Source organism: Aplidium turbinatum, chromosome 6 (genome assembly GCF_918807975.1).
Source record: "Aplidium turbinatum chromosome 6, kaAplTurb1.1, whole genome shotgun sequence".
Taxonomy (NCBI): Eukaryota; Metazoa; Chordata; class Ascidiacea; order Aplousobranchia; family Polyclinidae; genus Aplidium; species Aplidium turbinatum.
In genome coordinates, this window is record NC_137477.1 from 13,673,988 (window position 1) to 13,686,213 (window position 12,226).

The following is a 12,226-nucleotide window of genomic DNA, read 5'->3' on the forward strand; positions in this document are numbered from 1 at the left end:
ACTTTAGCAACTAGGAATGATCCGTTACTTTAGTATTAATTTACACTTTGCTACTTCTGAAAAGAAAAACAGGGCTAATCACAACCGAATCATCAACCACAGCCATCCAAAAAGCGTTGTGCCATACGTGCAGACATCAGAGGAACGGGTTATTTCAAAAAAAGAAATAATCCCGGCAAAGTTGCTCAATGCTCATCGTTGCTGCAAATGCAATATGCCTTTGTGCACAAACCACATGTTGAAACTATGTATGTCATGCCATTCATGACATGTACCGTTTAGAACAGGGCTTCCCGATTCGTTTATGACCCCACACCCCATGGGATTGATAAAGCCAATCTCGCACCCCCTGATTGAAGCGGAGTGGTTCTGAAAAAAATTCAAAATACGTACGAAAAAAAACGCAGAAAAGCAGTTCACCGGCCTTTATATGGCTAACGAATAGGAAAAGGGGCAGCCTTCAACAACGCAATCACACAAAATGCAAAAGCGAATAAATAAAGAAATAACACAAACTGAGAACACAATGGCGTTAACCCTTTGCTTTTCAACGTTTTTTTGGAAGTTAACTGCTCAAGGGGGGGCCGTTTTTGGATCAAATTCAATCAGCTGTTACGAGTTATCCGCTGATGCTATTTCAACAGAAGTTGCACTGGTGTGAAAACAAATCATTTGTCTATAAGTTTGAAAACTCATTATTTTAAAATTTTATATGTTAAACTTGATATTTCAATTTTTGCAAAGGTACCCAAAAACGACAATTTTGATTTAACTCGCCGCTATTTAATTACCGTGCTAATCCGATTTCATGCAAACTTCTAAATAACAAAGAGCTCGATCGAACGCACGAAGTGTGTGTGCGGTGTGCCGAATCATTGCATTGATTAGAATTTACGACTTGCGAGCAAATCTTATTGTAAGCTACTCACTGATTCTAAAATAGTTACAATCAGAGTAATATTGTTACACGAATTTGAAAAAACAAAACTGCGTTTGTTGTCTTACATTTTTATCCTAAACTAATGCATTCCGAAACTCATGGCTAGCTTCTAGTTTTATGGAACCAAATTTCTCATAAGTAACACCTTAGCCTGCTTGAATAGCTGTTTACATCTTCGTTTGTGTATTTTAGGTCTACAATTGAGTTTGTAGAATGAATATTTTTAGTAGAAAGAAGATAATTGAACAAGTTGTTGAAATAATCTGAAATTTCTAAGTTCAAATTAGGTGCTTTTGAAATTGTGGATTTGTGTCAAGTCGCAACACAAATATCATGCAGGCCACATCATAAGTCATTTCGCTTACGGGTGTTTATAAACATGACTCATAAATTACATCCACAAAAAATACAGCATTTACATCAACAAAGCTAAGTTCGAAGCTCACTTTTTATTGAAGATTGTGTCAATCAATTTGAAAATACATTTTTAGTCAGCCAGCGTCGAAATAATGCAACAGCGAATTGAGGAACATGCGTAAACAAAGGAAATGTGAAATAACCCACAGTCAGCAAATCTACATAAATTTAACGTTTACAAATGTTGAATCAATGTAAAAGAACTGGATTGCTGACTGGGTCCTTATTGTTTGAAGCACTAAAAATACGCGTAAAAGTGACAACGTCAGCAAGGCAGTGATTATGTTTCTGGCCAAAAAAAAACATTTTACTGAGATACAATAAACATAATCATTTTGTGCCAGATTGTGAGAAGACTTCCTAGATTCTTTCCAACCATTTGCATGATTGCAAATTATTTTCTATAACTTTACATTGCTAAAAAATGTCTTCTTTGTTGAAACAACGTGGCTACAATTCTATAAAAAATTCTTAGGCCTACTACATTGAAGTAATGAAATTTTTTTTGTGATTTTGCTGATGACGTTTTACAATATCCGAGAAGTAAAAAATAATAATGATGAATTATTTTACAAAACCGTGGTTTGCAAGTGCTTCACAAAAAATTGTTGGGGGAAAATTTACTATTAGACGTAAAACGTTTGTAAAAGAAAATTGTCGGTTTACGTATTTATAATGTTTATTGCGCTGTTATCGAATTATAAACTGCCTGTAGGCTATTGTCTACCTTTGTGGTTGCCGGCCAGCTTAGAGCAGCATGCAAACTAAGCGTTTATGGTATTTGCATCGTGTTATGATTCTCGAAAATTTCCCACAAGGTCTTTATTTTTATCGTGATATTTTGTGCCTCTTCTGTCCTAAACTTGAAGTTATTGTGCAGCACTATCCACATCGGTTTTTAGACTCAGTCTTCATTGAAAATCTTTTGTGTGGTGCATCATTTCAAGTAGTGTCTTCCCCTAAACTGTTACACAAATCGCCTTGAACCAGGTTGATTATTATGTATCATGTGTGGAATTATTACTGTAGATGTCTGACTAAATTCATGCCAAAGTCGAGCAAATTCTGCTTTCGGGATCCTTGCCGTTATTTACTGTATTTTTTGTTGATAAGTTTAGGCAGCATTTTTCCAAGATAAATGAAGACATCGGTATTGTTCGTCACTTAGATTTAGTTTTCTCAGCATTATTTATTCATTCTTTGATCCACTAGTTTGTCCCACTTTTGGTATAATCGGATCGTTTATAAATGGCGGGTCTTCACAATAGCCGGCCTCTTATACATTGGCGCAACGTATTCAGATGTTGAATCAATGATGAAGAAAGCTGATTTGTTGTTTGTCTTATGTGACGCCTAAATTTATGCCTCGTCTACAGTACAAAATATTTTGTAATGTACATTGTGTACATTGTACATTTTGTTTGTAGGCCTACATTACAAAATATTTTGTAATGTAGATGAGGCATTATCATCTTTATTTTGCGCTCTTTGGAACAAAACACAGTGCACTGTGAAACAAAAATACAGGACATAACAACAAGTAGGCGACATAAAGCAGTGAAGGGACGCCATCGAGTTAGCTGCTACGTGTAAAGGGAGCCTATCTCATAATTTTGAGTGTATCTCACAATTACTGTTTGCAAAAACGCTATTTCTCCGGCTTCTCCCAAAAGCATTTGCAGTGATACATTTCCTCAATTGCAAGTTTTGTCAATGAGAGCATTTCCATAGAACGTTTATTTCGAAACCAGGTTTTCGTGTCTTTATCCAAGAGAAGATTTCTTATTGTAACGTTTTTTATTCGTCAATGAATATTATCTGCTTGAAACAACTGTTTTGAATAGTTTGTGGCCTCCATAGCCTACTATTTTGATCGTGGATTGCTATTCTTCTTTGTAGAGCTGATAACGCAAAAAAGCTTGCTATTATTGTTTCTAATTAACAGCTTTGCGATCACTGGCTTTTCTTTGTAGCATAAGAAATAACGCGCTTTGTATTATTGAGGTCAAACCAAACAAAAGAAAGCAAGAGGATGCTTCTCTCTGCTCGCGCATATCGATACACGAAGCAATTATGAGCTTATGGCTTGTCATCGCAATGTAATCCATTTCACGCTTTGCTGGAAGTTAGCTAGAAATAGTAAAAATTCACCAAAATCTTGAATTTACAAGAAAACTACACAACTTTTAGCATCAAATTTAATATCATCAGATCCGCCTGGCAATTTTAGGAAAAGTCAAGAAAAACCAAGTGCATGGCGTTACTGTGCTTCAAATAATTAAAGGAAATATGAGGGGGGGGCCAAATCTGGCCTCCCTTTGAGGAGCAAAGTGTTAATCAAGACCTTTGACTTTTCTCCTGCCTCTTTGTAATTATCTGTTCGACTAGTAGCTGACACTTTCCTTTTGGTAAGTCAATTACAACGTGAAAAACTTCGTTCTCGCTTAAAACGCGCTCTTTCTCAATGTCTACGATAAGAAAAACAATACGAGCAACAATTGCAATCAATGAGCAAATTGCTGACACAATATAATCGCATTATCCCGCCACCAATCACGTAACGTTCTGACCACAGCCTTTTTGTTATCAGCAACTTGTGGGTGGTATTTTCTTGTTGTTGTGCATTGTGCTGTAGTGTATAGGTCAACATAGAATGCTCTGAGAGGTAATCACAACCTCCTTCGTTAAACAAAATCCATCTCTATATACGGTATAGCAACAGCTACTCGCACCCCCAGAGGGTGCGGGCACCTCCAATCGGGAAGCCCTGGTTTAGAAGGAGCGATCTTCCTGGCGTCAGCACTATACCTGACTACTCAGTACTCACTATACAGAATAGCGAGCATTGTGTTTCGCTAAATGCTTGTAAACTGAATTTTTCATAACTCCACGATCATTCGATATGTGTTGATCCAGACTTGAGGTACATTTCATTTTGAATCTTGAAAAGTAAAATTAACTTTTCTTACATTGTCTCGACATTGCCAGACTCAAATTTAGAAAAAAGCAGCAGCCCAGGCAGAAAAGTTGGCTTTTATATGGTTTCAACGTTTAGCTATTTGAAAAGTAACAAAAAAAAGCTTATTTTTTCTGATTCTTAAAGATATTGGCAGGTTGAAATGAAAGCTACACACTACAGTATGAAATGAAACGCCTGACAAAACAACTGACTGGAAATCGTGTTAACTATACTTCTAACCCAGCCACTAAATCAACCACTTTCAACAATCATTCGACGTTTGCAGACGTCAAAAAAATGTAAAAAGGACCAATTTTGTTGGCTGGGAAAGAATGTGATAAACTAGAGTTTTTTCAACCAGAAAATCTATCTGCGAACGTTGAATAAGTGCAAAAAAAACTGATTTGCTGGCTGGGATCGCGACAACTAATTTATGTTTTCATTTATCTTGATTTGTCATGAGAGATACTACGATGCCAAGCAGCCATCACCCCCCCGCGGAGAACCAATTCTTCACAATAATCTCAAAACCGCTTGATATAGTATGAGCATGAAAAATACTGCATTTATTGTTGGAAAAAATAATTTGTTTCAAAGTGTTTTTTTGAATGTTTACAAATCATCTAAATTAAAATTCGAACGAACAAAATCGGACATAAAATGACTAAATGCCAGCAAAATTTGCGCTTTTAGAGATTTTTTGCAACATATGTTTTCAGAATACACAGACTAAGCATTAATTTCGAAAACAAATAATTGCAATACAAAATAAAAGCATTTGACTACAGTATGTGGATGTCAATTTTCTCAAATGTGCGATATTTAACGGCTGAGTTATAAGCCATTAATCAGGGAGGGCTTAAATGGCCACGTCTCGTGCTTTTCGAGCATCTTTGGAACGAATACCAGATAGGGTTAAATTACGAATCACAGCATGGCTATCACCTTTGACAGTTTACACACTGTGTAATGTTCACACTGTATATGACTTGTTTGTGATATCGTCATTGATCATTGACCTAGATTTTGTGCTTTCCTGAAGGATGGCTATTGAGGGAGTTTGGTGTGGATAAAAACTGATAAAACTTTATTGGCGACAGAAAGAGAGAAGGTAAACACCTATAGTAGGGTGCATCATCTGCCCCTCATTTTTTGTTTGGTTTTCTGCAGTGGATTAAAATGTTCCTTTTTATGATTGTTGAAAATGTGAAACTTTTCAGAAGAATTCATTAACATCTAGGGGTACCACAATTGAATTAAATTATGTCATTTTTTGTTATTTTGGGGTAATTCCATGGCTACTGGTACAGTTGTTGAACCATATGCCGTAGATGTTTATGAAATTTCATATGTGGAATTTTAGTGCAATTCTGAGAAAAGTGATACCAATTTTACCAAAATCGGCCCACTACTTTTTGAGATATCGGCGATTGAAAATTGGCCCTTTTCGTGATCGCCATGCATAAAATTTAACTGCAAATTTCGTTTGACCTATTATGAAGGTGTTTCAAATGGTAACTTGAAAATTCCAATGCATATGAGTTATCCAAAGTAATGAGATTCTGAAAAGATATATTGTTTATTTGTTTTTATATCACTATAGGCCACCAAGTGGCTAGTTTCACACATGACTATTTGTGATCAGTCATGCATGATGAAACTTTGATCGCCTATAGCAAAAAACAGTCTACTTCAATTTTTCTGCAACTTGGCTTAAATGAAAGGTAATTTTTTTGGCTTTCTAGCTTCCAAATATGAAGTGGGATATTTGAGTAGAAATGATGTAGTTTGCTATAGTAAGTGTACCATGTATTTTATAAAGTGAAGGAAGGATAGGTAGCACAGTTTAAACAACTGACTGAGGGGAGACGGTAAAACCAATTCCGTGACCGGTTACAACGTCTTATACAACAGTACAGTTACAACGTTAATTGGGATTCTCATAAATTAGACAAACACAAACTGAATGGGTTCCGGAAGCTCCTCCCAAAACGCACCATTTTGGTCTTAATGTGCAAAATTTTGACAAACCAATCTTCATATCTGGTTGTCTCTTTTTAAACTTCTGATGCAACTCATTTAGTGTCACCAAAACCTCAACCACATTATTGATTCTGTTTTGAAGTTCCATGAAGATGATGAATTTAATAGGTTACTGCCAGGTCAAAAGGATAAAGTGTGTGTGGGCAAAAAATGCTATCAACAAAAAAGATTGGTTTTGGTGACACTAAATGAGTTGTATCAGGAGTTTAAAAAGAGACAACCAGATATGAAAATTGGTTTGTCAAAATTTTGCACATTAAGACCAAAATGGTGCGTTTTGGCAGAAACTTCCGGAACCCATTTAGTTTGTGTTTGTCTAATTCATGAGAATCCTAAATTACTGATAGAGGCGGGAAACTTGGCAGAATCTTACAAAGACTTGCTTTCTTTAATGGTCTGTGATATTACCTCAAGAGAATGCATGTTTTGCAAGTGTGACCAATGTCCATCTTTAGAAGTTTTGAGAAGCTACCTTAACTCGCTGTTTGAGGATCATTATGAAGACATCACTTTTGAACAGTGAACGACAGTTGATAGAGCAGAAATTGTTACGATGACCACGAGTGTTTCGGATTTCATAGAAAGCTTGATTGAGATGCTGGTCTAACTTCTTCCACATAGTTATGTGTCCAAAGCACAATCAAAATATTACAAGTCCAGAAAAGAAAATTTGCAAGAAGGTGAAGTTTTGATTGCAATGGACTTTTCAGAGAATTATTTCTTTCGTGTGCAAAATGAAATCCAGGGCTTTCACTGGACACACCCCCAAGCAACTATGCATCTAGTACTTTGCTATTACAAAAACACCGACTCCGACATGGTTGAACACTTATCCCTTTGCTTTCTATCAGACATACTGGTTCATGACGTGCAAATGGTGTATTACATTCAAATTGCAAAGTTTAAACGTCTTGTCAAATTTATCTTGTCGTGCTATGGCTGGTACTGGTTTTTTAGCACCGTGCCAAACTGCCAAGTCAATGCACCAACAAATGACTTGCGCTTTATTGAAGTCTTACACCAATACAAAGAAGAAGACAAGCTAGTAGCAGAAGTAGCGCTCAAGTATTTCATGCTACACACATGGTACTTGTCTGGGTTAACTTGCTCCCTTTGCCCTTTTCAGCTTCAAGACACTGCCAGCTGAGAAAGCAGCAATTGTAAGAGCAATATTAAAGAAAATGAAAAGTTTCAGACAGCCATTAAAAAGATTTGGAGAAGGTTTTGGAAAGCCAAGGTTGATTCCAGTGTTGCCAGCCACGAAGTTGGCTGATCTAATCAATGAAGATTCCTGGTTCCTTTTTGCAGCACTAAAGCTTGGCCATTGTACAAGTTTCATGGACGAAGATGTTCTTCAGTGAGACAGATGTCCTTCATATGCAGCTTGCTGCACAGTTGTAAGGCAGCTGAGAGTAGTGAATGATGTAGCTGAACGGGGCGTCAAGCTTGGAGGCGACTATCTTTCATCGGCAAAGTCTGAACAGAGATTCCAAACTGTTCTGCAGACTGTTGAAGGCAGCTATCGGCAGTGCCGAATTTACGGAAGAAGGAAATAAACAACAATGTTCAATGGATACTGCATATTTAGTTGAACAGGAAACTGTGCCTTTTCGAACTGTGTTATTTCAATTCGGAAAATACAGAATTTTGCAAATTCGGCAAAACAATGTGCATTTATTGGTGTTTTGTGACCAAAACAGTGAATGCTAAAGTTTAGATAAAGTTCAACGAATATTTTTTTGCAATAAAATGATCAAAAGGTGTGCAGTTTAGATAGAAAAACCCTAAAATGAGTGATTTAACGCTTTTGGACTAACGGTACATATGTGTACCACAGACATGCCATCTGAAACTAGGGTTTTCTCATTTTTCGCTCGACGTCTATATGTTAAAAATTCATTCGCGATGTTGTACCCCTAGATCCAAATCATTTCGCATAAAACTTCACAGGTGTGTTTACTTTGACAAAAGGAACACTTCTGACAACTGCAGAACAAAATTTAAACGAAAAAGGGCAGATGATGCACCCTAACCTATAGGCTCACCAGATTTGATGTCGTCTTCCGAAGTGGTGTCATCATCAGAAGAAGTTTCAGCTGCAGATTTTCCTTTGAACTTACCAAATCCAGATTTCAATTCTGAAATGAAGATATGAGCATAAAGCTGAAGCACAAAAGTTGTCTAGCTATTGCAAACAGATTGGTGGGATAAAATACAACTAACATTAAAAACTATATACAAACTACATAAAAACACATTAATCCACTTTAGAAGATTGCATTGAAACTATTTTAAAATTGGGCTTTGCAAGCTGATGTACCTACAAACAGTTGAATTGGAACAAAAGAAAACATTTACTCACTTGTATACTAAAGAAGCACAATCAGTAAACCTAATATTTTAAACATAGTCAAATAAAATTTAAGAATACGCTCAGTTACATTGCCATCTGTAAGGAGCTAATGATATAAGGAAACCAGAAACGAATTACTGGATTTTTTTTTTTAATTGCCAATTTTCGGAGTGAATGAAACCATATAAAATTTACTTGTTTTTTTTATGTCTTCCTCGGAACTGCTGGTATCACCTGAGGATTCTGAATTTGCATCAATAGTTTTAGATTTGTGCGGTGAAACTTTGAAATGCTTTTCTAAAATGAGCAAATAAAAGTGACAACAAAACTACAAGTTATCATTAAATGATCAAACAATTTCATTACATTTATGACTTCATTTTATGTAGACAAGAAGTTATTTGGTCCCAACTTGTTGTGCGGTAGACTACTCATAATGCTATCAAAAAACATAGTAAGTTTGGCTACTCTTAAAACGTGAAACACAAACTTTACAAATTTTTTTAACGAAAGATTTTCAACATATGCAGAAATGCAGTAGCCTACTCTTCAAAGATTCTGTCCTTACCCATAGCACGTGGACTTTGAACCAAACCTTTTTTTTCGAAGGAAGGAGCATTTAAACTAGTTCCAGGTCTAGACCTGGTAACTTTCAGTGAATACAAATTGTCATTATCTTCATAATCGATCACATCTTGTTGAAGCAGTTTCTGCAGGTCTAAAATATTTTTTGCGTTATTCACATAAAATTGACACATATCACCAAAAAACAATTATATTTGAATAAGAACTTCTGATGATCCGCATAGGTGAAACAGGCTGTTAAGGATTCAAATAGTAATAACTATATTTGATATAAAGAGACTAGATATGTGTGAATGTACGATTAGCCTTGAGTGCATCATAAATAAAAATAGTCTACACTTAAAACCACTCTATTGTATTTTATTTATATTTTAAATATAATCATCCTGTATGGTATTTATCATTTTTGGGCATAGTTTGTAGTATTGATAAGAAGTTAGATAAACGCTATTACTAGGATTTTTTTACCATTTTCAGATTTGAGCACAACTTCAAGTTTTCCTGAAATGATATTCCCTTTCAGATCCTTACAGCGCTTTATTGTTGTCACAGATTCTTTCATTTCCAGAATCTCCACAATCACCAACTTCACCTTTTTTAAACTGCATTTGTCTGGAGTTCCATGCAAGGTTGCCAATACACCTGGACTTGCTTGGGCCATCTTACATAGAAGATATTGCTAAACTTTTGAAAGTTTTTTGGTGTATTAATTCAATTTTCAAATTTAATGTGGTTGTTTCACAAGACTTCAACTTTACAACTGCAATGTAATAGCACAATAAATTTACATAACAATGCAAAAAAGTAATTGTCTTCTTTGTGCTATGTCAGTGGTTCCCAAAGTAGGCGCCATCGCCCCCCTGGGGTCGCTTGCGACCACGAAGGCGGCGCTCGCTATAAAGTGGGCGATTGGGGGACGCTGAGAGTAAATCAAGGAAGTTACAAGAAGAGGATGGCAAAGCATTTTTTATCATGTTTCGCTTCAAAGAAATACAAAAGAAGACGGTGACTATAAGAGCTCTGCGGCAAATATTGTGGCAATTATATTGGCAACGTCGCTTCGCAGTGCCTTACAAGTTAGTTGAGGTCGTAACGCATGACTTACTTTGAAGCACTGCGACTACCCAAATCCGAGAGTATTTTGATCTAGCGTTCGTCTTCATAGACTGTCATCAAAGCAGCGAATAAAATTAAAGCGCACGTTCAGAATACACGCTTATTCAAAAAATTGTGCAATGAGAATGATGAAGCGTTTGAGCGCTTACTACTCCACACCGTAACACCGAAGTACAATGGCTTTCCAACAGAAATTCCCTTGCACGATTTTATTCGATGTCCCGGTTGTGAGAAATGATATCGCCTACTTGTCAGACATATTTTCCAAGTTTAATGAATTTAATTTATCCCTTCAGGGTAACGAAATAAGCTCTCATGTTGTAGCCTATCAGCGAAATTTAATTAGACGAAAATTTTTCCAATTCTCAAACTTACATCAACTTGATACCAGTGACAAAGGCATATCTGATGTTGGTGTAAAGACATACAGCAATCAACTTCAAGAAGTACATAAAGACATGGGAGTTCGATTCCAGGATGTAGTCCAGTTAGAAATCCCTGACTGGATAATCGACCCATTCTGTGATATTTCCGAACATGGAATTCTTGAGGAGGAATTGACAACATTGCAAAGCGATTTTGCACTCAAACCGAAGTTCAATATCTCGTAGCTTATTAATCGTTTTGGCTACAGAACCAAATCAAAGAGAAATACCCTCACGTGTGGAATCGGGTCAAAGATTTTCTCATTGCCTTTCCCAGCTCATACTTAGTGGAGCGTGCTTTCAATGCCGTGAAAACGCTGCTAGATAACAAAAGAAACCGTCTTAACATAATTAGACGGGGAGACTTAAGATTGTTCCTATCCAAACTGGAACCCGATATCAAGAAGCTGATGACATTGCACCAACTTCATCCGTCTCATTAGAGTTGGACTTTAAGTTGTGATGAACGGAAAGTAACTTTGGTTTTACTTTTTTGTCGAAGGAGGCGTTTGATACTCTGTTCGTCGTCCAGGAGGGCGTTATTAAAAAAAAGTTTGGGAAGCACTGTGCTATGTGATAGCCTACCTGCCAGTAGATGATAGCTATGGTTCGACGTAAAAATGGCCGCAGGTTCGAGTTCGACTACGCTCAAGAGCATGTGGTAGTGTTTTTGGCAGGACATCTAAAGGCATGCAGTCGATTTCGAAGTGGAACTCCTTTGACTATAGCCCGTGATTTCTCTCATGATTACAGAGTTGTAAGTATACGCCGCAAATTCTACGCCATAGACTTGTGGCGTAGACTTTTTGTTTGCGCTAACGCTTGCGGCCACATTTTTTTGGATAGTTGTCACTTGAGGCTACGCCGTAAAGTTTTCGCGGATTTTTAGCTCATAGCGTCAACGCATACTTTTTAATGTCTCAGCTGTTGTTTGCATTTTTTTTATCAAACTTTCCAAATTTTGAATAAGTTGAAAGAATGGTTTCAATGGGCAAAGACATATTAAAACCAAAACGCAGCAAAACGTCAGATGAACACTTTTAGATGCTTGTGTTTCTTCGTGGAAATTCAAAATAAAACTTCTTTGTTTCGAGTGGTTTATACGGTGTGAATGTTTGGCACCTAGCAAACACAGTGAGTTTACGCTAGTGTATGCGCTGATGCTGACGCCGCCAACTTTTTTTACAAATTACGTTGACGCATACGGCGTATGGCTTTTCGAACGTTTGCGTTTACGCTGACGGCGTCAATATTTTTATATGCGCGTATGCTACATCACTGCATGATTATGAACAGCAGTAAGCAAGCTGCTTTAGATAGAAAGACCTACGGCCCTTCTTAGGGCTATCGCTAAAAGATCTTAACTGTTGTAAACCGACAATAAAAAA

The 12,226-nt window shown here is 36.7% G+C and overlaps 2 protein-coding genes across 2 annotated transcripts; one reads left to right on the forward strand and one right to left on the reverse strand.

Annotated features, from left to right (window-relative positions):
* Window positions 1-7,694: 7,694 nt before the first annotated feature.
* On the reverse strand, window positions 7,695-10,030 carry LOC145772421 (uncharacterized). The gene is made up of 5 exons (XM_082584299.1): window positions 9,766-10,030; window positions 9,281-9,430; window positions 8,908-8,955; window positions 8,405-8,497; window positions 7,695-7,765 (listed from the first exon to the last, which is right to left on the reverse strand). Exons 1-5 carry the CDS (start codon window positions 9,956-9,958, stop codon window positions 7,695-7,697), a joined length of 555 nt encoding a protein of 184 aa, XP_082440425.1. The 5' UTR covers window positions 9,959-10,030.
* A 559-nt stretch (window positions 10,031-10,589) lies between these two features.
* On the forward strand, window positions 10,590-11,024 carry LOC145772422 (zinc finger MYM-type protein 6-like). The gene has a single exon (XM_082584300.1). It carries the CDS (start codon window positions 10,590-10,592, stop codon window positions 11,022-11,024), a length of 435 nt encoding a protein of 144 aa, XP_082440426.1.
* The last annotated feature ends 1,202 nt before the right edge of the window (window positions 11,025-12,226 follow it).